A 27,430-nucleotide genomic window follows, 5' to 3' on the forward strand; every position below is an offset into this window, starting at 1 on the left:
CTCAGATCTGTGTGTGATTTCGGCCATCAGAGCGTGAGTGTCCCCTGGGGAATGTGTTAAGTGCAGACCCCTGGGCCCCACCCCCAGGGATCTGGTCATGTTGATTTGGGGCTGGGTGCAGGCGTCTGTAGGTTTAGCAGGCATTCCCTGGTGGTGAATCTCTGGGAGCTTGTGCTGGGAGTCTTCCTTGGGTAAGAAGAAGTGGGGGTGGCTCCTGGGCCTCCCTGAGCCACCACAAGCCTCCTCTGCAGCTTGTGGAGTGGGTGGGATCTCCCTGCTCTTCCCCCCAACTCTCATCCCCCAAATCACACGTTCCCAGGATGTCTTCCAGGTGAACAAAGTGACTCATGTCTGAATGTAGCATGATCTCCTATGCTTCCTATCCTTGGTTAATTCTTTTTCCTTTGCAGGGAATGCTCCCTCCCTTCCTTTCTTTACCCCTTTTCTTCCAGGCTTCCCAGGTGGCACTAGTGGTAAAGAGTTTGCCTGCCAATGCAGGAGACATAAGAAATGTGGGTTAGATCCCTGAGTCAGGAAGATCCCCTGGAGTAGGAAATGGCTATCCATTCCAGTATTGACTGGAGAATCCCATGGACAGAGGAGCCTGGTGGGCTACAGTCATTTAAGACCCCAGTAAGGAATCACTCTGTCCAGAAATTTGTACCAATTGCACCTTCCAGGGCTTTATCTCTAGAGTGTGGTGCCCTCCGGGATCAGTGGCTTACACAGCAGTGTTCCTCAATACTTTGGCTTCTTTTAAGCCCCACCCTGTGCCTGTGCATACTGCTGTTAGTCACTCAGTCGTGTCCGACTCTTGCCACCCCATGGACTGTAGCCTACCAGGCTCCTCTGTCCATGGGATTCTCTAGGCAAGAATACTGGAGTGGGTAGCCAGTCATTCCCTTTTCCAGGGAATCTTCATGACTCAAGGATCGAACCCAGGTCTCTTGCATTGTGGGCAGATTCTTTACCATTTGATCCACCAGGGAAGCCCAACCTGTGCATAGTAGGCGCTCATGAAACGTCCGAGTCTGGGTGGCCTTGTACGTGACTCATTAAAATGGCAGTTGCTAGCATTTCTGGAGTTTAAGATGCTAGTCACCCTTCAGCGCCCTCCTTTTCTTTGACTTACCCTTGTTAGCATCCTTTGAGGAGGGGACTACCATGGTCATCATTTACAGATGAAGATAAAATGTCACCGGATGACTGAGTCATGTAGGTCTGGGGAGATCTGAAGCTGGGCAGCCTGACTCCACCCACTAGACCACACTGATCCTTTTAGACACTGGATATGGCTGCTCGTCAGGGCCTTCTATCTAGGCAAAGAGATGGACGTTCAGTGGAAAGACACTAAAAAAAGAGTAATGACTGTAGACGTAACAGGCACAGCGCTTTTTGGTGGTTCCTGCCCAGGTGTTATTCCTAGCAGCCTGGGTGGGGTTTGGGGCTTGTGGAGTTTGCTGGGAGAGAAAATCTGTTGAAGTGGGAGGTGCCAGCATCCACGAAGTGTGCACAGAGCTGTAAGGTTCTTTTCATAGGCATTATTATTGCTGGTGAGCTTGGGTAGGTGGGTGAGGGTGGGCGTGTAAGGAGGCAACCGCTGATTATCCGCAAGGCTGTCATCCACTTGATGGACAGGGGTAATTAGTGGATTAGGCAAGCTCCAATCAGAAAATAAAAGCCCAGGAATGGTTTTATGGTGGAGGGGTTTACGCAGCTCCTTTCATCAGAGGACCTTGGGAGCCCTTCATCTTGCTGGATGGGATGGGGAAGGGTGGCTTTGGGGACAAAGCTGTGACAGGTACCCACTTCTGGAAGTCGAAGATTCCTGCCTCATGCTTTAAGAAGCGTGGAGTCCAGTGGTGCTCCTGCTTTGGTCAGAAACTTCCTCTTGAAGCTTTGTTTTTGTTTCCCTGAAGGCTGAACTCACCTAGGGGTGTCCCTGGAAGAAGGGGAGGGATGCTGTGGACTGTACCCCTCACACTCACCCTGGGGAGGGACCTGGTGGCGGGGCTGGGGATGGAAGCCTGGAGAGATGCTCGGGACAGGCTCCCCCACCTCCTGGTGGAAGCCAGTCAGTTCCAGTGTCCACAGGAAACCTGAAGATGCGACAGTATCAGCCATAATGACACCGCTGATGGTGGTGGCTCAACATTTCCAGTGTGTGTCTATCTGGTGTGTGATGTTTTCTGCACAAAGGGCTTTTCTTTTATGTTTGCTTTTTCACATGGTTCTGGATCCTGACCATTTCTAAGGTGACATTACAGCTCACCCAGGTCCTTTGCAGTTGTAATCGGGGGTTATTTATTTAGGGAGCCCTTGCTCGCCATTCTACTTTATCTGGTTTTCTTATTGTTGTTCAGTCGCTAAGTTGTATCCTATTCTTTGTGACCTCATGGGCTGCAGCATGCCTGGCTTCCCTGCCTTTGACAGTCTCCCAGAGTTTGCTCAAACCCACGTCCATTGAGTCGGTGATGCCATCCAACATCTCATCCTCTGTCGTCCCCTTCTCCTCCTGCCTTCAGTCTTTGCCAGCATCGGGTCTTTTCCAATGAGTCGGCTCTTCGTATCAGTTGGCCAAAGTATTAGAGCTTTAGCAGCAGTCCTTCCAATGAATATTCAGGGTTGATTTCCTTTAGGACTGACTGGTTTCATCTCCTTGCTGTCCAAGGGACTCTCAAGAGTCTTCTCTAGCACCACAGTTCAAAAGCATCAATTCTTTGGCTTCTCCTGAACCCAGATATAAAGCAGGATCCAGCCTGCCTACTGGGCTTCCTGCAGCCCTAGGGCCGGGTCTGTGTATCTTGCTGCTTGCTCTTTCCAGAGTCAGGGTAGTGCTTGGAGGGGCAGATCAGGGATCACATTCTAGATTAGCCTAGAGTGCTAGGATGCAGGCTCTCTGGCCCTGGGTTTCTTCAGCTGTGGGATAACAGCAGCACCTGCCTCATGGGGTTTTTTGAACACGTAGTAAGAGTGTGTATCAAGCTGTGCCCCTCCAAGTGTGGTTTATGGACCGGCAGCCTCAGCACCACTCAGATGAAAGATACAACATCCAGGCCCCACCTCAGACCAAGAGATTCAGAACTGCATTTTTGCAAGATCTCCAGATGTTAGTATTGTCAGTTAATGTTGGAGACGTGCTGATCTGTTAATGAGGCATCTAGCAACTGTTCAGAACATGGTAATGTGTAATGGTGGTGACGGTGATGCTTATCGAGGTGAAGAGGGGTTTGGGAGATGACCTGTCCAGTCATATGTCTAGAACTTGGGTTCTCATCAGCCATAGCCACTGGTCAGCCAGCTCTCTGGAACCTGACTCCCTGTAACCTGTCCCCGCTGGTCCCTATTTCTTTTTCAGCTTAGGCAAATCCTCCTTCCTCCTGAGAGTCCCCTTCAGTCTCTGGCTCCTCTCAAACGGCCCTTCCTCTGACCCAGGCTCTGTGTTCCCCAAGCAGCAGGCCTGGTGTCTCATTCCCTCAGCTGTCCCCGAGGCTCCGCTGTCACGTGGGCAGGGCTGGGAGAGGCGGTGGCTGCATTATTTATGGGGCACTGTGAACTAGCCAGGCTGGTAAGTTACAGTTTTTTTCTTCTGCTTTGTGTGGGATGCCATCCCGGGCATCTGTTTAATACAAAGCAAAAGAGAACCCCAAGCCAGCAAGTGGACTGCCCAGCCGTTTGGCTGTGGGATAAGTGGAGGAGAAGACAGGGACTTGGTATCCCCAGAGCTCAAGTCTGGGTCGGGAAGATCCCCTGGAGAAGGAAACGGCAGCCCACTCCAGCGTTCTTGCCTGGAGAATCGCGTGGACAGAGAGCTTGGCTACAGTCCACAGGGTCACAAAGAGTTGGACACACCTGAAGCAACTTAGCACACACCCAGGGCAGCCCACTTGTCTGTCTGCTCAAGTGGCCACCAGCCTCTTGGGGAGTTGACCGAGATAGGTAGGCCTTTCTCTCAGAAGTAAGAAGATGACTTTATTCTCCTCCCCACCCTTCAAGGGACCAGGCTGCCTTCAGGTGTGTGATGGGGTCACCAGGTTCTCTTGTCACTGTACTGGTTTGGGATTCAAGTCACCCGCCATTTGAATGAAGCCCCGTTTGTAGTTCAACCCTGGACCTTGCCCTAGACAGCTGCCCACGCTCTCCCTGTCCGTCCTTCCATCTCCTGCTTCTCCCAGCATCAGTGTGGCACTCTGGTGTCCCTTGGAGGAGTCCACATGTGTCCTCCCTGTCTCCCTGTCTTTGTCCCTGTTACTGGAAATACTTTCCCTTCTTCCCTCCGTTTTTCTGTCCTCAAGCCCACAGTTCAATGGGGAAAACCTAGGCTCAGAGAGTGAACTTCGTGATGTGAGGGAAGCAGGGGGCGGGTCCCAGGATGCTCTGCAGGAGGTGACATTTGAACTGGGTGCTGATGGCTGAGAAGGAGTTTTCCAGATTATTGAATGCCCCCAGAGGTTAGAAGAGAGAACAGTTGGTGTGGGTGGGGGTTCGGGGTGGGGGGTCTGTGTGGTGGGCACCCTGCCTGTGGCTGCAGACTTAGAACCTGTCTTCAGGCAGGCCCCATCTCTCTCCCTGTAGGAACTGGGCAAGGTCAGGCAGCTTGCTAAAGAGAGTCCTCCCCATGCTTGCAAACACAACAGTTTCCAGCAACAGGGGTCTCTCCTTTCTCCCAGAACCTGGTGTGATCTGAGTTCTATTCTCAACAAACTGCCAAGGCTTCAAAACCTCCCTGCCCTCCCCCCGTCCCCCAGCACTCCCAGAGAAATTCAAGAAGGAGATTCCAGAAGGAGAGTCTCATTTCCCTTCGCCCGTGACTTTGGACTTGGCGGAACCCATGTGCTCGGCAGGAGTCTTGTTTTCCTTGACTTTGGTCTGTCTGGAAAGCTGTGAAACCTGTGTTCTCTGGTGAGCTCCACAGTGGGGTCTGTGTTGAGACTTCCTCGTAGTTTTGAGGATGCGTCCCTGGGGGTTCCTTAAACATGAATAGAGCCCCTCCAGACACAATGTCAAGAGACAGCTTTCTGGGATTTCTTGGTGAGCAGCGCAGATTAGAAAATTAAGGACCACACTGGACTTGCTTTCTAAAAGGCCTCTCAGTGCATATGGTGTCTTGATTGGCAAATTTCTTCTGAAATTTGAGTCTGCTCCCCTTCACCCAGCCTTGTTGTCTAGAACAACCCAGGGCTTTTTTCTCTCAGTAACCTTTTCATTTTCCAAGTCCCTTCTTCATTCCTTCCAAGCTTTTGAATTTTTGTAGTAAAACGATTTTCAACTTTTTTTTTCCTTGAGAGAAACTTAAAAAAAAATCTGGAACAACCCAACATCACCTTGCCTTTTAAATTTTAATAACATTTACACACTTACATTTCTCAACAAGGAGGTTTTTGTCTTCTGTTCTTAGAAGTTTTTTTTTTTTTTTGAATCCATTAAATTATATATTGCCTAAAACAGGTGGGCCTGATACTCTTTGATAGACTGTCAAATATCTAGACTGTCAAATATCATTAAGTCGGGAGAGAGTGGCTGTTGGCAGCCTTCTTCTGGCAGAGTGGGTGTTCGTAGGCGGAGAGCTGGGTGCTGTACCCCCTAATTGCAGCGGAGACCCTCCTTCTGTTGCTAATTTGGTAAAGACTGAAATGAGGCTCCAGGTGGGGGCAGGTAGTCATTTTAAAGTGGCTCTAGCAGTTGTTTTCGGGCACACCCGTCTGGGGTTTGAGTACTCATCTGCCTTGTACTAGGAGCGGCAGAGACACTGGCAGACGCTGTGTGTCCCGCCGTCTCTCTCCAGGTCTGCTTTAACTGTGGGGAACTCGGGATGCCCATTTGGCTCTGTTCTTAGCATTGAGAATGAGGGATTCCAGCCTGGGTGGACTGTCTGACCTCAGGAGGTTTTTTTTGGCCACACTGCATAGCTTGTAGGATCTTAGTTCCCAGACCAGGAATCGAACCGCCACCCCCTCTGCCCCCCGCCCCACCCCGCCGCCCTTTGCAGTGGAGGCACAGAGTCTTAACCACTGGGCCCCCAGGGAAGTCCCAACCTGGAGAGTTTTAAACATCTCTCCCAGCATCCCAAAGGAGATTCTTGGGAGCCTGCAGACGCTCGGATCAAACCTGTCAAAGGTTATTGAGCCCTTACAGAGTGCCTGGCACTGCTTTGGGCACTTGGGATGACTGACCTCATCTCCTCCTCGAGCCAGTCCGGGGCAGTGGTGACTGACGCTTGCCGGAGTCAGACCACCTGCCCGCCGTCACGTGCCAGGGGGGAGAGCTAAGATTCTGGCCAGCAGGTTGGCCCCGGCGTTTGTGTTCCTTATTTCTTTCCTACGTTCTTTCAGTGTTCTGTGATGTCAGTGTTCAATAATGGTGATGGAATTATACCTTTTTATTGTTGACCATTATAAAGAGCTGGCCTGAGAGATCAAGTGACTTCCCCCCCGCCCCGACATAGTTCACTGCCAGGGCCATGGCTAGAACTCAGGATTCGGTGCTCCCGCCATTCTGGTGTGTTCTCGCTGAATGTGTCTCACCTTTTTCTTAAATACTGTGGATCATCTTGGTGACCTTCTGCAAGGGGTTCTGTGGATAGGAGTGGTTGGTGCTGGAGAGAGGGGGCCTAGTTCTCAAGTCCTGTGTGCAGATGGGAGATGCTAGTTCCTTTGACTGGAAGTTGATGCTCAGTGTCTGTGAACATCCTCAGGCTTTTTGTAAAGCTTCTCATGCTGTCTTGTCGACCAGAAAGAGAAGGACTGGCTAGATGAGGCTGTAATTGGTTGGTAACGCTCTCATGTTCTGAGGGATGCTGAAATCCATCTGAACAGAGATCTCTAGTGCCCAGCCAGAGGACTCTGATCTTGGTCCATACCCCTATTACCTGGATATAGATATATTAATAGAAGGCATGTTCATATTTGGTTTTGATAACAAAATGGTAAATGCTATAGGTGGCATTCCCCATAATGTCTTAATGGACCTGGAAAGGTAGCCTGAGCCCTTAGAGGTTTCATTCAAAAACAAAGTTACGCTCTTGGGTTAAAGAGACCCCCTGGGGCACAGAGATGGGATGGAGGCTAAGTGGTTTAGCAGATGATGACCAGACCTGTGCATGAGTGTTGGTGTCAGTAGCTCAGATGTAGCTGTCAAAGGACTGCTGCCAGGAGCCAGTCAGGCAGACTCCCTGGCCTGGTGCAGCTCAGTGTCCCATGGGAGCACATTGCTGCTTGGAGGAATAAATCCAGAGTATGCAATTGGGCCGAGCAGGTCCCCAGTGCACAGACGCAGAATTGATGGATGTGATCTAGCAGCCCCGGTGAAACAGATTTTAGGGGCTGTGTGGATTGTAAATTCAAGGTGCTGTTACTGCCAGAACCGCTAATTTGATCTTAAATTTTTTTTAAGTGTAGTGGTGACTACATTGTTTTCATAAAAATGATGTATGACCCTTATTTAAAAAAAAACAAAAACAGGAACTACAGCCATGGAGGAAAGTACAAACAGGAATACAACACATTGGTCCAAATCTCAGCTCCCAGGAATATTCCATTTTAATGTTGGGTAGATGGTTTTCCTGACATCTTGCACATTTTCAGGCAGACTTGATAGCTCAAGAAATATATTGTTGTTCAGCCACTCATGTCCAATTCTTTGTGACACCATGGACTGCAGCACGCCAGGCTTCCCTGTCCATCAACAACTCCCGGAGCTTGCTCAAACTCATGTGCATCGAGTCGGTGATGCCATCCAAACATCTCATCCTCTGTCACCCCCTTCTCCTCCTGCCTTCAATCTTTCCTAGCATCATGGTCTTTTCCAATGAGTCGGCTCTGCATCAGGTGGCCAAAGTATTGGAGCTTCAGCATCTGTCCTTCCAATGAATATTCATGGTTGATTTCCTTTAGAATTGACTGGTTTGATCCTCTTGCTGTCCAGAAGACTCAAAATATATAAATGAACACACTTTTAGAACACATGTTCTGTGCAAGATATTTTCAAAATAATAATTATTTAATTACTTTAAGAGAACTGAAATTGAAATGAAGTAATACTGAAGAAATTGCTGAGCTTCAGATAACTGTTTCTTCACTAGAAGAAACTCATTTCCCAGACATTCCTCTGAAGCAGTGGTTCTTCACCAAGGGTGATTTTGCCCTGTAGGAACAATGTCTGGGGGCATTTTGTCATATCCAGTGACATCCGTGAGTGTTACTGACATCTAGTGAATGGAGGTTGGAGCAGCTGTAATGCACAAGGCAGCCCCCCACCTCCATCTTGACAAAAAAAAAAAAAATTATCTAGCTCAAAATGTCAGTGGTGGCAAGGTTAGGAAAGTATGCTCTTAAAGAGTAAGGGGATGTATGGAGAGAGTAACATGGAAACATACATTACCTGTAAATAGATAGCCAATGGGAATTTGCTGTATGACTCAGGGAACTCAAACTGGGGCTCTGTGACAACCTAGAGGGGTGGGATGGGGTGGAAGGGGGGTTCAAGAAGGAGGAGACATATGTATACCTGTGGCTGATTCTTGTTGATGTTTGGCAGAAACCAGCAAAATTCTGTAAAACAATTATCCTTCAATTAAAAAATAAATTAAAAAAAATTTAAAAGACACAACATTATAAATCAACTATATTTCAATAAATAATAACTGAAATAAAGAGTAAGGGGGGAAGAGATTATTAAAATTATTGGGGGAAAAATTAGAAAGCTGAAATCATTATGTTTTAACTCAGTTTCAGTTTTAGTCTATTTTGATGGGACTTACTTTTTCTTTTTTTTTCCTGGGCATAGCTTTAATTGGAAGATTTTAGTGTATTTACAGAAGTCCACAGCTCCCACGGAAGGCCCCACTGTTCTGTGCTCCCTGCTGCCTGGGGATTGATGGGGCTTCTATAATAAAAAATGAGATGATTCACTGTATTACAGTTTCTCCATCCTCTCTCCTTAATGACAAAATCAAGAGGTGTCATATGTTATTTTTACCTTGTGAAGGTTCATAACATTTATATTCTATCCTACAACCATAATCCGCCAGGTGTTTAGAGTTAGTTCTATGTCTAAATGATTCGGTGCCAAACACTGCTTCTCTAACCATGGCTTCCTCTTCTCTGGGTTTATTTTGCATTGACTCTTAGTTGGTTACCTGATCTTGTTGTTCAGTTGTTAAGTCGTGTCCAACTCTTTGCGGCCCCATACACTGCAGCATGCCAGGCTTCCCTGTCCTTCACTGTCTCCTGGAGTTTGTTCAAATTCGTGTCCATTGAGTTCTATGTTTAAATGATCGGATGCCAGACACTGATTTTCTAACCATGGTTTCCTCTTCTCTGGATTTATTTTGCACTGACTTTTAGTTGGTTATTTAATCTTAGTATGCATTTAATGTGCTGTGTCAGACCCCGCTCTGGTTTGCCCCAGCCAGAACTGCACCTACGGTTTAGGGTTTGTCTCAAGCACCATGCTTAGAGGGCTTCCCTGGTGGCTCAGATGGTAAAGAATCCATCTGCATTGCAGGAGACCTGGGTTTGATCCCTGGGTTGGGAAGACTCCCTGGAGAAGGGAATGGCAACCCACTCCAATATTCTTGCCGGGAGAATCCCATGGACAGAGGAACCTGGTGGGCTTCAGTCCATAGGGTCGCAAGGAGTCGGACATGACTGAGCAACTAAGCACACACACATACCATACTTAGAGGAGTAGAGCCACGTAATGGAATATCCCCAAGACACTGTGGGGATGTGAGACAGGGTCCCATGTAGAAATGGATTGCGGTTGGGAGCTGAAAGAAGGAATGCTATGAATGAATGTGCTGGTTGTCCTTCGTTCTTGGAAAAGATGGATGTGGAAGCAGGATCAATTTAACTCTGTGGATTCCTAGGTTAGGAGTAAGACTGCGTGGATAGAAAGGAAAGCTTGGCTGATGTAGGTAGGTTGCCATGGAGGGTGACGAGTGTCCTGTTAGCTGCAATACGCTGGGGAACCGCCTATAACCGTGTAGTATGTAGATGCTGGTCTCAAGCCATCAGCTGAGCAGCTATATTTAGGTAACCTCCCAACCTTGAGATTCTGCTAGACTAATGCTGTGCTGTTTGCTTAGTTGCTCAGTCGTGTCCAACTCTTTGCGACCCCATGGACTGTAACCCACCAGGCTCCTCTGTCCATGGGGCTTCTCCAGGCAAGAATACTGGAGTGGGTTGCCATGCCCTCCTCTAGGGGATCTTCCCAATCCAGGGATCGAACCCAGGTCTCCCACATTGCAGGAGGATTCCTTACCGTCTAATGCTTGCCAGTAGCCTCCTGTCCTGGAGAGGAGCCGCAAACACTCTGGTTCCCTCCTCCCTGCCTTCTGGGATAAGGAGGAGAACAGCCAGAGGCATGATCAGGTGGTTCAGGGTAGAGTCTTACATGTTCCACATATCTAGAATTTGGACCCACTTCTCATTGGAGTTGGGTGTGCTACCAATATCTTCATCAGATATCTGTCACAGCTGGACTTACTGATCGATGGCTTTGTTTTGTTGTAGGGGAGTTATCCAGTTTGGGAAGATTTCATTAACAAAGCCGGAAAGCTGCAGTCCCAGCTTCGGTAAGTAGAAGCATGTCATCTCCAAGAAAAGGGCAGCGGCCTTAGACAAAGGATGCAAGAACAGGGACCCAAGAGTTGAACTAGGGTTACTTTTGGAAGTCTTACAGGTAGAGAAGCATGCCACTTACTAGCCATGTGTCCTGACCACTGATTCATGTATGTAAAATCAACTCATATCTGCTCTGCCTCCTTCCACTGGAATTTTGAGGGTCAAATGAAGTCAGTTATATGTAAGGTAGCCATGGATGACATATAAAGAGTGTTCCCTGCATGCCAGGTATATGGTAACAGTTAAATCTCAGGACCCCAAAAGGTAAGTATAGTTGTTATCCCATTTTGCTGATGAGAAAACTGAGGCACAGATAAGGAGAATAACTTACCCAAATTCACACAGCTAGTAAATGAGAGAGCAGGGAATTGAACTGAGGCAGTCTGGCTCCACAGTTCTTTCTCCTTCCTGCCTATCCTTACAGAGTTTAAAGCTTAGTTTGTATAATTCCATTTCCATGAATTGTCTATATAATGCAAATCTGTAGAGACAGATGGAGACTAGTGGTTTCCTGGGGCTAGGAGTGGGAAAGGAGGTTGACTGCAAATGGCCATGAGGGACCTTGTTGGGGTGATGGAAATATTCTAAAACTGGATTGCGGTGGTATTTGCATAACTCTGAATTTACTGAAAAATTGTTAACTTACACACCTAAAATGCGTGAACTTTATGGTATACAAATTATGTCTCAATAAAGCTGTTTTAAAACAATGAGATCTAATGCTGATCTACTCTAAGGGGCTATTATTATTGCCTCATCATGTGCTTGTTAATACATCATTTGATATACAGTAGAAAATATGGCAACATCTTCTTGTTAAAGCCATATGCTTTTAAAATCAGTGGGGAGAGGGTTGTGATTGCTCTTAGTGGGTGTTTCAAGAGAGCTGGGACATTTGAAAAAGAGGTTGTTTTCATGACCCTGGTCATGGCTGTGGGGGTGACATGGATTGGTTTAGGTGTACGAGGATGGTTTTCCAGAGAACGAAGCGGGTAGGTGTTTTCTGGGATAAGAAACAATATGGATGACAGACAGGGGTGGGAGGAGTAACATGATGTTCTTAGGACTTTGCCTGTTGACCCCAGGGGTTCCTGCCCAGAACTTTGGCCACAGGACTGGGCATTCCCTGGCTCCCCCGTAGATTAGGAGAGAACTTGAGAGATGTGGAAATTTCCCAGTCCATTATTCAGCTTCATGGGGCCTGGGATTTCCAGAGTAATGAGTGGGTATTCAGGTGGACCATGGGCTTCAGAATATGGCCCTTTTGCTGCTTGTTGAGTCCTTTGCCATTTCTTTGCTTGAGAACCTATGATTACTTTGTCCTGGATCAGATCCAACCTACTCTTCTCAGAATGTAAGGCCCTTTCCCCCAACTCTGCCCCCATCATGGTTCATTTCAAATAGGTTAGTCTCCATCCTGTAGGAGGTCACCTCCTGTTGTAAAACATGTAAGTACAACCCCTGCCCTCTAGGCTTCTTCTTATCTGGCCTCATTTAATTGTCTGGCAGGTTTTCAGGGTTGAGCAGGGAAAAGATGCTCTTCTCCTTTTACCAATGAAGCAGCTAAAACTTAAAATAATTACCTGATTGGCTGTCTTAAACGTACGGAATAAGACTTAAAGCAATCTTATCCCTACTGGTACAAAGTACATTATAATATATTGGGGTTGGTCAAAAAGTTCATTCAGGATTTTCTGTTACAGCTTATGGAAAAACCCAAATGAACATTTTGGCCAGCCCTGTATAGATATAATATGCATATTATATATATAAAGTGTTAATTGCTCAGTCATGTCCAGCTCTTTGTGACCCCATGGACTGTAGCCCGCCAGGCTCCTCTGTCTATGGGGTTTTTCCAGGCAAGAAAACTGGAGTGGGTTACCATTCCCTTCTCCTGGGGATCTTCCTGACCCAGGGATCGAACCCAGGTCTCCCGCATTGCAGACAGATTCTTTACCTTCTGAGCCACCAGGGAAGCCATACACATAAACGTGTGTGTGTGTGTGTGTGTGTGTGTGTGTCTACATATATTTTAACAATAAGCCCCATGAGGCAGAGACCATTACTTTATTTTGTCAAGCTATATATGTACATAACATATATGTACACACATGTGTGCGTGTACATATATGTTAAACAATAGGCCCCATGAGGCAGAGACCATTACTTTATTTTGTCAAGCTACTAGTACCTGGTTGAGAGCACCGTGGGAAGCTCAAGCCCGTGGTTTAATTTTCTGTATTAAGAGAGTGGGTAAGACCAGAGAAGAGGTAGACTCTTGGAGCATGTAAACTGAATCACTCCTTTCTCCTGCTGATGGATGCATGTTTGCTCTGCGCCATCAGAGAGGGCTAAGATGTCCTGTGACAAAAGCAGTCCGTGAAATATGGCTCATCGGAAGGCGGTGTTTAAAAGCTCTTAATTCCTCACACTTGACCACAGTCTTTGTTTTCACGGGAGCCCTGGTGACCATGTAATACTTGAGGCACCTCTACAGCGGGCTCATTTGGAAGATCGGCCTTGACTTGAGTGAGAGTAAATACAGCTGTTGGGTCAGATATTAATTATAAATTTGAATGAGTTGTTTATAAATCTCAGAGCGTAAAGCTAACTTTTCCATGGTTTGCAGTTGGTGCCAACTCTTCAGGAAATATGCTTTGAAGTGGGTTTTTGTTTTTGTTTAGTGTGTATGTCTGTGTGTGCGTGTGTGTTTTGACCAGAATGTTTTCCTGCTCTACTGGAAAATATCAGGCCTCATTTTGAAGCTTGGCTCTAAGGGACCGTTGCCCAGGTTTTCCTGGGGACCATTTCTAGCACCTTCCAAGAGCCTTTTGTTTCGCAGCTACCTTGCTTAGGCTCAAAGGTCATTTATTTCTTTTTTTTCCCTCCTCCATTCTGAACTTCCTTTTTAAATCCTTCTTCTCATCTTCTTCCCTTTTTAGTCCTTTTTCTTTTTCTCATCTTCTTCCTTCACAACTTTGAATTATTAGGGATGCTCTATAAGGACTGTATTCATATGGGAACTACTGGGACATTAACATCAGGCTGTAAACTCTGTTGTACGTGTTCTTGTGAGTGAGCCTGGGGCTGGCTTGCTTGTCCTGGTTGTTCACAGCCCTGGGATGCAGTGGTGATTTCTTTGTTGGATGACATCTTGGACCATGATTCTAGGAACCCGTAGATCACAAAGTGCTCAAGGCATCTCCCAGTGCTCAAGAGAATGTGAAGAATTCAAGAGAACGTCTAGGAAAGTAAATGAGATAGTAACCCCTCCTTGGTCTCAGTTTTTAGGAATTCAGGAGATGCTGTTGAGATAGCATTCTAACGTTGAAAAAATAGTATGTTGGTTTCACTATAGTCATGATTTAGGGGGGAAAGTCACATAGCTGGGATGAACATGGGATTATTAGTCATGCTGGGCTACTAGTCTCAGCTGTGGTAGGAACTGGTGATCTCAGTTTTCCCATCTCTAAGATGAATTGTTTAACCTAGATCTCTTCAGGATCCCTTCTACCAATCCATGTAGCTATGTTGTTTTCCTGCTCTAAAGTATCTTTCAGCCATACCACTTATATTTAAAAAAAAAAAATGCTTTTCCTTTTAGGTAGAAACACCTGTCTTTTCCTTCTTTGTGAAGTTTTACTTGTTAATAATTTTATACCATCAGGTGAAATGGAGTAGGAAGAATAGTTAGCATTTGTTGATTAGTACTGCATGAGCCATACCTTACTGGGGTACAGTGCAGTAGGAGAAAGTCTTTAGGAAGTAAGTCCACACACAGTGGGGGAAGGAGAGGGTGGGATGAATTGAGAGAGTAGCTTTGAAACATATACATTACCATATGCAAAACAGGTAGCTAATGGAAAGTTGCCATATAACACAGGGAACTCAGCCTGGTGCCCTGTGACAACCTAGAGGGGTGGGATGGGGTGGGGTGGGGAGGGAAGTTCAAGAGGGAGGGGAAACACACACACACACACACATAAAGATATACACACACACACACACACACACACCTATGACTGATTTGTGTTGCTGTATGGCAGAGACCAGCACAACATTGTAAAGAAATTATACTCCAATTAAAAAAGAAGGGTCCACTAAGCCAGTGGTTGTCTGTATCCAGTCAGGGTCTCCCTCTTGGAGGGTGACTTTCTGTCCCTGGCAGGGATTCCGGCCCTTTTGCTGTCACGCATGTGCTGGTGTGAGACAGTCCTCATGCTTTTGTTATCTGTTTGCATTTTAGGACAACAGTCGTAGCAGCAGCTGCCTTCTTGGATGCCTTCCAGAAAGTGGCTGACATGGCCACCAACACACGTGGTAAGCAGATGGAGGAATGGCATTCCGCATGTGGGCTCTTACCCTTGGCGGCTTCACACGAAGATAGAGCTCAAGTTATCAGAGCTTGGCTGACTCATATTTAAAAATATATATATTTTTAACTCTGGGGGATTCTGCATAGTAGATGCTGCAAATCGTTCTCCAGATAATAAAGCGCATGAGAAGAAGGAAAAATAAACCAAAGGAACCAGTGTTTGTGCCTGAGATGGCTTGATGTGCTTGTCATCACTTTTAACGACGTGCTGGTTGCAGAGTCCTGAGCTGTGTGTTTGGATGCAATTTGTTTTTCCCTCCTCATACATGTCGTCTTAAGATTTTCCTCATTCCCTTGTGGAATGAGAAGCAGTGAGGATGATGGGTTAGACCATTTTTTTCTGGGTTCCCATAAAATGAGGAAACCCATAGCTTCCTGCTGTGTTGTATGTGTGTCCCAGGTTTGACTGCAAAGCCCTCAAGGTATAGACTGTGGCTGGTGCGTGTCTGAACTTTCCCAAAACATAGCACTTGGCACACAGTAGATGTTTAAAGTGTGTCTATTAAGTCAGTGAACAGAGGGAATTCTTTTGAAAATTTGTATTGGTTTCAGTGACTATTGAATCATGGAAAAGAATATTTATAACCTGTGAAAGGTCTGTAGAGAAGCAAGTAAATCTTTCTCTACCCAGCACCATCGTTAGAAGTATGACATTACCCATAACCTAGAGACCCCCGTTCAAAGGGGGGTGCTTCCCATTTCATTCTGAGACAGAGAATCTCTTCTGCTGCTTTTTTTTTTTGCCTTCTTTCTGGGTCTCCTTGTACACTAACAGCTACAGGTCTGTTCTTGTTATCGTCATGGTAACGTTGGAAAATATGGGTGTTGAGGGCCAGTGGTGGGTGGATTTGCTCCCAACAGTTAACCTATGAAGCCCACAATGGGTATGTTCCTCTAGCGGACTTCAGTACGTCCTTATTTATCATAGGTGCTTAATTAAATATTGAAATAAATTTGCAATGAGGACTCTTCTCATTCAAGATGCTTGAAAACTACGGATATTTCAGGCACTGTCTTTGGACCACAACAATCAGCATGTTCTGCATCCTGGAGGGGCTTGGAATGCTACCTGCAAATCAAGAATTTCAGTGTAGAAATAACATGTTTGGTATGGTAATAGTGGTAGGACAGAGTGCTCAGGGAATATGGAAAAGTGAGCAATTAGCTCAGCTCAGGGAGTCGAAGTTCTCCCAGGAGAGGTAATGTTTCTCCTCATTTCCAAGATGCCAGTGGAGTTTTCAAAGGTTCCCTGGGAGAATGTGTTGGAGACCCAGAGGGTTGGTTTGTCAGCTTGACCAGGGTCCTAACCAGTATCTTTTTAAGAACCTTAAAAAAACTTTCTACATACCATATGTGTGTTTGTTATGAAATCTGTAGAATATACAAGTATAAAGAGGAATATGATATTCAGGCCACTGTTCACTGCTCTTAGTGCTATTGGGTCTGTTTTATCATATTTTCTTCCATTGCAGCAGCATTTGGGACTGGACTCACCAGTCATAAGGATGTCTTTCTACAATGACCATCAGAGTGTGTCGTTCTTAAAGAGTTGCTGTATTATTTTATAAGAACTTAAGTATCTGGCGCTGCATTTTTGAGGCTCTGTGATTCGTAAGTTTAAGTTTTAGTGTTTAATTACTCAGTGGAACCTAGAGGATGGAATAAAAGGTATTCTCTGATTGTCCATAATTTCCTGCAACAGGAACCTGGGTTTTTGCAGAAGTTGCTGCTGAGAAGGGTTCTTGGTGGGAAACTGAAGGGCCTGCAAATTCTCATGGTTGAAGGGAGGAAAAACCATTGTTTGTGGGAAAAGAAACCGGACTAACCTCTCCGTGGTGCTGGTGGAGGTAGAGAAGGAAATTTGGAGGCGATGTCTTTGACAGAAGACGAATAATGTTGCAGTGAACAAGATCCCTACTTGGATCTATTTTTAAACCATCTGATTTCAGGTCATTTTTTAGTGATACCGCAGTACTTTACATCTTGAGATGTCTAGAATCTATATGCATTTGAAAGAAATAACTTTCTATTAAATGTAGGAGTGTGAGAACTCACATGACCGAAAAAATGTATGGTTGACACAAAGAAAGGTATATTTTATGGCAATAAGAGAGAAACTTGAAGGCACATCTGATGTTCAATTAAATGTCAGATTAGTTTTATTAAGTTAATTTTTTACTTAACAATTGCTTAACAAGTGCAAAATGCAGAACATGCTCCTTAGTTTAAAAAAGTTATGTAACAAAGTATATAAAGTCTACCCTCCGAGTACCCTCTGCAGAGATGGGGTTTAGTGTCATTTATAGACTTTTTTTGCATTCTTAAACATATATAGCAGGAAAAATTAATCATAGAACAACATGTAAATTGATATATAGAATAAAATATATTTTAAGATCTTTTTCAAAAGGTGGCCCATGAGAAACATTGTTCTTGTGCTTTTAGTTCCCATATATTATAATTATCTTTCTATGTCAGTGCCTAGAGAATCTACCTCATTCTTTCTAGCCACCAAATGGAATTTCTTGTGTGGATATAGCACAGTTTAATCATTCTTTTATTCGGGGATATTTAGATTATCTCCACTTATTCACTCTTACACACTACACTGCAGTTAATACCCATGTGTACATGCTTCTAGAGATCTATGGGTAATCTCTTTTTAATGGTTGTATGCATCTCCAGGGAAATGAAGAATCTGTTAAAAGATGCGTCAAGCTGTTTTGGTCAGCAGCGAATGTATTTTGGCTCACAGTCATTACAGGCTGCAGCTCTAATACAGTTTGCAGTTTGATATCTACACACTGTGGAAAGTCCAGTCTCTTGCTTAGTGCGTTTATTTATTTTTGGATGCGCTGGGTCTTTGTTGCTGCATGCGGGCTATCTCTAGTTGCGGTGCTCGGGATTCTCATTCCAGTGGCTTCTCTTGTTACAGAGCGTGGGCCGAAGGGGGCACAGACTCAGTAGGGGCTTCATTGCCCTGTGGTATGTGGGATTGTCCCAGACCAGCAGTCAAACCCATGTCCCCTGCATTGGCAGGCAGATTCTTAACCACTCGACTGCCAGAGAAGCCTGCTTAGTGCCTGTAGATGTAATATTTTTCGAGCCCTCGTTTTAAGTAAGAGAAGGGAGTAACAGTTATTCTTATGTGTGTCTCTTTTGGACAGGCATCCAGAATCTCAAACTAGCGGGTCTCTGGTTTCCAAAATATTAACATTCCATATTGTTTCCCAGAGGAAATGGCTATGAAAGGTTTTTGTCCTTTTTAGCAAATATTTTGCACTGGCTGTGAAAATAACTTATTTAGAAAAATCTTTTAAACACTAGTCATTATGACAGCAAAGTCAATCTAGTCCTGTAACTATTGTTAAGTAGTTATGAATGTGGAAATAAATTTGAGCTGTTTTGTTTATTTTTTTTAAGAGTATAAGCTGCTACTGTAATGTCTATGTTTAGGTTAATAATTAAACTATAATGGAATTTAAGAGTTAACACCATAGTACATACAGTTCAGTATTTTGTTGATCTTTGCATTCTGGAATGAATATACAGCTTGTGCTCAGTATGAAAGTACACCTGTTTGCGTGTTACTGGCCACAAAGAATTAGTGTCTTGGCATTTGGTGTATGAAGAATGCCTGACTTTGTGAAGCAGGGTCTCCATTTTCCTCGTGTCCGTGATGGACCAGCACATGGGCTGTCGTGGGAGTGGTTTGAACTGACTGGGGCACAGCTGTCTGAGTTACTTAAGAGAAAGCACAAAGGTGCGGGGAGGCTTCGCAGCCCTTGGTGGTCGGTCTGGGGAGCAGTGTACCTTCACCTGTAAGCGTGCAGCCTGGTGCCCGCCAGGCCCTTACCCCCCTTTCACCGCAAGGCAGGGGCACGTTGCTGATGAAATGCTCTGTCTTAGTCAGCACTGGCCCTTCGTGGCCACTGCATCATTTGCTGGTGTCAGCAAGGGCCTTTGGAGAGCATAATGCTGTGTGACTTTCATTTCTGGCTGCCTCTGTCTGCTTCTGTAATTGCTTTATAGCTTTGAACAACCATCTCTGGGATGTTGAGATGACGATGCACCAGACCCAGAGTGAGGAGTTTAAGATTCTAAGAAGGAAGGAAATGGATCCCAGCCGACTAGATGGTCTCTAATCACCTTTGTTGAATACATAACACAGGCCAGGCTCTATCCTCCGTGCTTTACATGCAGTGAGTCTTTTTATTCTCAGAACAGCTCTCTGAGATCAGTGCTTATGATCTTCATTCTAGATGATGAAGTCTGGGTGAAGAGAGCTTATCTAAACCAACCAAGGTCATATAGCTTGGAAGCGGGGAGACTGGAGCCTGGCCCAGAGTCTGGATTTTAACAACTAAATTATGATGCTTTATGTAAGAAGCTGCTGGGTTTAGTATAAACTTAAGTTTGCTTTTTTTTTTTTTTGGCTGCATGGTTTGTGGGAATCTTAGTTTCCTCACCAGGGCTCGAACCCACACCCTTGGCAGTGAAAGTGTGGAGTCCTAACCTGTGGATCATCAACAGAGTCCCTTAAGTTTGCTTTTAAATTTATTAATCCTGATTGCATTGAAAAGAAACCAATCTACGTAGCACCTTGAAGTGACGACTAGGTCAGAGGTTGGATGCTGTGTTTGTCTTCTGCTTGTCCAGCTCTGTAACCCTAAGTAATTTTGTTTCACTTCTTCAGGCTTTGATTTCCCCATTTGTAAAAGGGGTTTTCCCTGGATCTAGTAGAGCCTTAGATAGTTGCAAGTAATCTTTTTCTGGCTCTAATACTCTATAATTTAAAATCTCTCTTTGGCCCTATTAAATCTTAAAATACAAATTAAGTTGGACAGTCTAAATTTTCTTTTTCTGTATTATCTTTACAGTTTCTAATTTTTGCTTGGGAGACAAAGGAAGCAGGGGTAAGCGGAGGATAAAGAGTGAGCAGGTTAGGTGAGAAATATGTTTAGAAGAGACCCTCAGGGTGTGCGTGAGGAGGGCAGATGGAAGCTGGAGCTTTCAGGACACCCAGTGAGGTCCAGACAGTCGAGGTGGACTTTAATCAGTGAGCCTGGATTGCTGAGGTCCTGTGAACTGATGAAGACAGTCTCCAGGACTCAAACTGAGTAGAGCAGTGCTGTTCATAAAATATACGTGATGTTTTTTAGTATGTGCTTAGTCACTCAGTCGTCTCTCACTCTTTGTGACCCATGGGCTGTAGCCCACCAGGCTCCCCGTCCATGGGATTTCCCAGGCAAGAATACTGGAGTGGGTTGCCATTCCCTTCTCCACGGGATCTTCCCAACCCAGGGATCGAACTGGTGCCTCCTGCCTTGCAGGCGGATTATTTACCATCTGAGTCACCAGGGAAGCCCTTACTTTAGAGTTTGATAAATGCTATGCTTTCCTTACGTCACTGATGGATCTTAATTACTTGGGAAGCTTGTTTTAAACTATAGATTTCGAAGGATACGTGTACATGTCTGGCTCAGTTGTTTGGCTGTCCACCTGAAACTATCACAAAGTTGTTAATCAGCTATACTCCAATGTAAAATAAAAAGTTAAAAAAAAAAGTACAGATTTCAGAGTTCTGCCTTATACCTGTGGTTATTGATGAATTGAGTGGAGCTTAGATTTTTTTAAAGGCTTCCCAGAAGAATAAGGCCTCTCGCCATCTTGCGGTCACCCACCTGCCCAGTGACATCTCTGCCCACGGCCGGCAGTTCCACCCACAAAAAAATGCCTTTGGCTCCCTGAATCCCTTTAAACTGTTGATCCCTTTCTTCTTGCACTTGTGCATTCCAGACCCAGGGTGCCCTTCCCAGCCCACCCCCTCTCCACCCCCTTTAGATGCTTGAGGATCTTTGGCTTATCTTCCTGGAGCCAGTTTAAGAGTCAGGTTACCTGTGAAACGCTTGCCCTCACCACCCCCTTCCTCCGTCCCCAGAGTAAATGGGGTCTCACTCCCCTGCCTCCTTGTGTGGTCACCATCCTCCCCGCTAGACTCAGCCACCTTCAGGGCAGGGCCTGGGTCCTGCTGCTCTCTGAGGAACCCAGGTACCCAAGTGCTAATAAGTATCTGGCATTTAGGAAGGTGCAGACCACATTGCATGCAATCCTTGGTGGATCTGGGTGAGGAAGGCTGTCATCTCTGGAGGCAGGAGCCTGGTGACATGGGGTCTTTGGCCAGATTCCACTTGGGAGTTCAGAATTCAAATCTTGGGACCCTTCTTGGTGGTTGAGTCTCTGGATTATGTGACTTCATAATTCACTGTTGCCCAAGAGGGCCCAGCACATCTGTGATGGGGGTTACAGGAAGTGGGCAGGTGGATGGATGGCAGCTGTCTGCTCTTGGCTGGAGTTGGAAAAGAAGGGGAAATCTTCCTTTTTGGGAAGGAGGTGCCAGCAAGCTATTTCCAAGAGGCAGCCATACTTGGTTTTGTTTGCCCACAAGTTTTATTTTAACGAGGTTGTTTAACTGAGACTTCATTGACCCTTAACTTCTGGATTGACTTCAGTGTTTCAGACCTGAACTCTCTTTCATATAATTAAGGCAGGATTTCTACCTAGGAAGCTGCTCAGCCACAAACTGAAAAAATAACAATAAAAAAGGTCATTGTGCTTGTGCCTGCTCAGTCTCGTCCAGCTCTTTGCAACCCCATGGACTGTACTCCACTAGGTTCCTCTACCCAGGGGATTTTCCAGGCAAGAATGCTGGAGTGAGTTGCCATTTCCTTCTCCAGGGGATCTTCCTTCCCGACCAAGCGATCAAACCTGCATCTCCTGTGTCTCCCGCATTGCAGGAGGATTCTTTACCTGCTGAGCCAATGGGGAAGCCCCAAAATAGGTCATAAAAAAACTTTTTCACAGGCCTGGAGCTGCATATTCTTTGAAGATGACCTTAAAGAAACCTGGACAGTTTCATTCACTTAATTAAAAAGAAAAAGGCATAAAACTGCAATCTACTGATCTCTAGATCTGGCTGTTGATCACTAAAATGGTTTTATACTCAGATAGGCCAGTTCAGGTTCCTTAATCATTTTTGGTTATTGTCCTTAACGATTCTTAAAAGAGGAGAGCCCTTATGAGTATTTAAGGAAACAGCTCTGTTGTAATTTTTTTTTAAAGCCAAGTTTATGGTTTTGAAACATTCAAGGATAGTGTATTCATTTTTCTGATGATCTTATTCCAGTTGAGGCTTTAGAAGTATTGGGGAGCAAAAGGAACCTAGCAGAAAGCATCAGGAGCCTCAAAGTATTACGGAAAACTGGCTGGTGTGAATTTTACTCAGACTCTGGATATGGTTCTCACAGGGGCACCTTGACAACCCTACACAGGCTGTAAGTAAAATTAATGCCAAGCTCTAATATTCTGGAACCTTGGCACATTATAGATGCCCAGGAAGCTGTTGCCGATTTGTTAAATAAAAACTGATAAAGTGCAGTACTTTGTATCTTGCTTACAGAGTGGATGAACCAGCAGCTCTATTCTCTGACATTTTAAAACGTGAATCTGGGCAGACGGTATTGACAATGACCTAGAAACTCGATTGCCTTTCATTTTCGCAGTTTTGAATTTGACCTCTTGATTTTGATTCACATGAATTATTCCGAGGAGGCCTGAAGCCAATTTTGCTCTGCTGGTAGTTACATTTTGAAAATTCTCCTTGCTGTTTTCTAGGTGGGTGTGGGGTGTAAGAACAAAGCTATGAAAAATAAGAATATTTGTAGTTGATTAAAGCGGGAAATTGGCAAGGCCAAGACAAAGCCACTCTTTTCCTCTTGTTTCTTGTTTGTCTCTTTTTAATTGTGTTGCTTCATGCCAGAACTTGACGTGTCCTGCGTGCGCTGTGGTGAGTGACCCCAATGTGGTCCTGGCCTCGTGGCGCTTTTAGGCTGGGCCAGGGCCATTCTCTGTGATAGAACTTTCTCTGGTGGCGACAGTGTTACACATTTTCAGTGTCCGGTATGATGACCAGCAGCCGCCTGAGGTCATCAAGTACTTGAAGCATGGTTAGTATAATTGAAGAACTGAATGTCTGATTTTTAAATTTTAATTTTAAACAGCCACATATACCTAGTAGCTACCACATAACACAGCATGGATGGAAGGGGTATAACAATGGCTACAAAGAAAGGCTTAGTTTGCCTTTAACAGTAAATGTACTAGTTTATGAGTCACCTGATTTATTCTGTTTTATATCTGCTATATTGAGAGTTTACTAGGTACCTGGTAAAGAATGCAAAGAGGTGCTGTTTCTGAGGCATTGGGTCAGTGGGTGGTAGAAGAATTTAGACAGGCATGTAAGCAATAATAATTCCCAACAGTGAATGCTTCCCACTTGTTTTTATAGCATGTCTGTTTCATCTGTTTCATGGATTCACGATGGATAAGATATCATTCCAAAGGGGCAGGGGGTAATTGGTTCTTAAGAAGGGAAGGCGGTCTTACCCTTTTTATATATCAGGTACAGATATGCATACAGTACATATGCAAACATACACACATCTGTGAAATTAACATTTTATGAGGAAGGGAGCTGATTAGGAAGAATGTGCCCAAAAGGGCTCTTTATGGGAGCAGATAAAAGGGACAAGGTTGACAAAACTATTTTGTGATGAAGCCCAAGCTTTTAAGACATTAGGTCAGCCTTTTGCTTGTTACCTCCTTCCAAGGGCATTTAAGTAATTTTCATGAACTAGAGGAGGGTGATTGCTGTTGGTGTATCTCTTTTATTTGAAATAACTTGGAAAAATGAATCCATATTAACAGACTCTGTAGACTCATCAAAAAGTTACCTAGTGTTGAATAATAAGTGGATTCAGAGGCAGCCAAAACTGAGTGTCCACCTCACTGTTATGTATTCACTCTTTCTTCTTAACCATGATGCAGAGAACAATTTTAATGCTGGGTTGTATCAAACAGTCCTTTATTAATTGGGCTTTATAGCTGTAATCCTTTTAGTGAGGATGTGTGTGTTTGTGTCTGTCTATACACATAGTATCTATACAACCAATATCTATAACATATATAACAACCTGTGTATATAACATATACACACACACACACACACACACACACGTGTGTGTGTGTGTGTATGTTGTTAGTTGAAAGAATTAAAGCATTAGATTGGTCTTAACAGTTTCTTGCCTAAAATGACAGACACAAATTCTGTGTTCCAGGACTACTGGTTTCTATGCAGAGCTCATCCCTGATATGCTTACGACTTTGCTGAGGGCTCTGGGGGGACCAAAACCTGGAATAGCTTTAGTGTAGCCTCATTAACAGAGCTTCCCTGGTGGCTTGCCTGCCAATGCAGGAGATGCAAGAGATGCGGGTTCGATCGCTGGGTTGGGAAGTTCCCCTGGAGAAGGAAATGGCAACCCACTCCAGTATTCTTGCCTGGGAAATCCCATGGACAAGGAGCCTGAAGGGCTACAGTTCATAGGGTCGCAAAAGAGTTTGACACGACTGAGCAACTAAACAATGAGACTGAGCAGCCTCATTAACTTCCTTAAAGCCCCCAAGCCACTCCAAATTTGAGTATGTATATGTACATCTATGTTTATACTGAATACCTATGAGTTTCAATCATAGGAACGGTGAAAAAACTTTTGTAAATTATTGCTGTTTCTAATAATAACCTAGCTAAAACTATATGCCTGTTATGTAAATACAGTTTCAAGGAGCTATCATTGACCTAGTAAGTGGTGACATAAAAAGGTTTAATGCCTTTTAAAATGAGTTGATAAATGTACATTTTGCTTTGAGTTTCATTATTTTGGTGTTTTATTACTCTGATGGTGATTTAGTCACTAAGTCATATCCAACTCTTGCAACACCATGAACTGCAGCCTGCCAGGCTTCTCTGTCCACAGGATTCTCCAGGCAAGAATACTGGAGTGGGTTTCCATTTCCTTCTCCAAGTGATATTTCCCACCCAGGAATCTAACCCAGGTCTCCTGCATTGCAGGCAAGTCTACTCTGATAGACCTTGAGTATTTTAACTGTTTAGCATAATACCTTTAATCCTGCATATTCTGTTTAGGATAAAACAAGTTTGTTTTTTTTTTTTTAATGGCATTATGAATATCAAGTTTGTCTTAACCGTTTTCCATTTTCTTAGTTATTTTTTGGTTTGTTTTATATGATAGACTTGGTGTTGAGTCTAGCACAGTAAGGTGGCATGTGTATTTTAAACATTTTTTTCTTCTACAGATCATACTATAGGTAAGGACTAGAAATAAGAAAGGAACCCACATATTTACTAAGTATTTTTATTTAATAAATTTCTAAAAGAAAATTTTATTTTCTGCCCCCCCTTATTTTTTGGGTCAAAGGAGTTGGGAGATGGGGACTTTATGTATCTGATGGGCCAATTTGTGTATTTCACGAAGTTTGGAATAGTGACTGCTGAAATGAAAATCCCTCCTCTCCGTCCTCACTGATCTTGACGTTAAACTGATCCCTGACAGCAGCACTGGTCTCCACTCTACAAGTGGTGATTATTGTTGATCTTTGGTTGGGTAGCAACAGTTGCCAGAGATGGGCTCTTTCCTTGTGGTTTCTTGTGTCCCGCCTCGGTGGGATTTGACTTTTCACTGCATCTTCTCAAAATGACACTCGAACAGTTATTGTGTGCTCACCAGAAGGGCACTAACCTGACTCCCACGTTGTCCAGGGCAGGATGTCCCCAGAATCCTGAAATCCTCTATCAGGGAGAGCTCGGGATGGAAGAATCCCACACCCATGGCCGAGTGTCCGGTTAAGGCTCATCCTCCCACTAACCAAGAGAAGCATTTGCGCCCCCTGAAGTCAGTTGTGTTTCCTCTTTTTGTCTTCTTTTCCCTGGCGATGCTTGAATTATGATGCGTACTGTGCCGTTTAACCCCAGCAGCCCTAATAAACGCTGGTGAATTACGCGGGGCAGTGGGGAGGAAGGTCCGGGCGTGGTGGGGATGTGTGTTTTTATGGGTGACTGAGTTGGTCTGTGCACATTGCACTGTTTGTGTCGTTAGGCAGTTTGCATAATGAAGTGGTTTACTCAGCAGCTCCATCCTTCCAGCTGCTTGCAGGGCCGTCTGCCTGGGGCAGTGGAGACTCTCCCACCCTCCTCCCCACCCTAGTTCTTTCCCTTTGCTTTTCATTTTGGCTTAAAATAACTAATGCCCCTTCACCCCATCCTGCTAACCACACACACAGTCATGTTTGGTAAAACATAAATTACCATTCACGAAAAAGTGCAGTTATTTCAATTCATACACATGAGGCATTTTTTGTTTTTTTAAACAATGCTTGTGGAAGATTGTTTGCCATAGAGTTTGAACTTGGTTTGTTCTGCCTGTTGTAAAAATAACCATTTGGAGTGTAAATGTGCATTGGAAGACCCTTGCACTTGTCAAACTAGTGTTTTTCTAGGCTGAGTCTATTTTGCCTGATCATGTAGCTGCCTCCCCTCTGCTCTCATAAAGCCCCAGCCTGAAAACATGCACGAAATGTGAAAGCTGCTATGAACTAAAATTTTCACCTTAGCTGTTTTCGTGTGCTTTGCGGGAGGAAAGATCTGGTGTTGGAAAATCGCTCAGAGAAGAGATAAAGAATATTCAAAAGGTCTTCTGTCACTAGGAATCTAGCAGTGAATTCCCCTGGTACATCTTAAAGAAATTCGATTTTTATACACTACTTTTGGAAACATATATGTGGCCTGACGTGACAGTTACCTGGGGTCTGTTGCCTTGTTTAACATAAGGCTTTGGTCTTTTATTTTTAGAAGGTGGAGAGGTCTGTTCTAGACCATATAGTATGTAGTGTAACCTTTTCATTTTTACAGGGCAGGCTGTGAGCTGAAGTCATTTGCCTGAGGCTGCTCAGCTCACAGAGGGACAGCGGGATTCTCACTCTAGAGCAGGGCCTTCTGTCCCATGTTTTCCCTGAAAGCCTCCTGGCCCACTTGTTAATTTCGCCCGTTGAGACCATTCAAGTAGGAAAGATCATGAGCTATGGGAAAAGCTCTGTGCTGGGCTCTCAGTTGGTTATCATTAGTCAAGATTTTTGTTGGCTTCTTTATGTGGAATCCTTGGTCATCTGGTTTTCCAAAGCAGTTTTCCACTTCCATTGCAGTTCTTTTTCTATTAAAGATGATTTTGTTTTCCTTTAACTCGTATGTGTGTGTAAGTGTGTGACAGCCTGTTTTCTTGTGTTTTAATCATTCGTTATGTTTGACAGAAGCATATTTATCTGTAATAATAGCTCGGCTTCTTTCATCTACATTGTCTTAGTTTTGTGACTGTATCTTTCTGTGTGCACGTGCGCACCTACATGCATACACACACGTACAGTCCACACACACACACACACACACAGACACACACACACGGAGTGTTTTTCAATTCCCAAATGTTTTAAATCGCCATGGGACATTTTATGTCTAGTGAAA

The 27,430-nt window shown here is 44.6% G+C and overlaps 1 protein-coding gene across 11 annotated transcripts in view; it reads left to right on the top strand.

Moving 5' to 3' along the window:
• Nucleotides 1-27,430, top strand: part of MTSS1 (MTSS I-BAR domain containing 1) — a 165,119-nt gene that overhangs the window by 14,231 nt on the left and 123,458 nt on the right. For 10 of the 11 annotated variants that reach the window (XM_055545825.1, XM_055545830.1, XM_055545847.1 and 7 more), the window contains 2 exons: nucleotides 10,515-10,576; nucleotides 14,872-14,945. In XM_055545825.1, the coding sequence (XP_055401800.1) occupies nucleotides 10,515-10,576; nucleotides 14,872-14,945 (136 nt within the window). Of the gene's footprint in view, nucleotides 1-5,705; nucleotides 5,786-10,514; nucleotides 10,577-14,871; nucleotides 14,946-27,430 lie in introns of those variants that run through there. The other variant, XM_055545834.1, reaches the window with a different exon arrangement.

The sequence above is a fragment of the Bubalus kerabau genome, chromosome 14 (genome assembly GCF_029407905.1).
Source record: "Bubalus kerabau isolate K-KA32 ecotype Philippines breed swamp buffalo chromosome 14, PCC_UOA_SB_1v2, whole genome shotgun sequence".
NCBI lineage: Eukaryota > Metazoa > Chordata > Mammalia > Artiodactyla > Bovidae > Bubalus > Bubalus kerabau.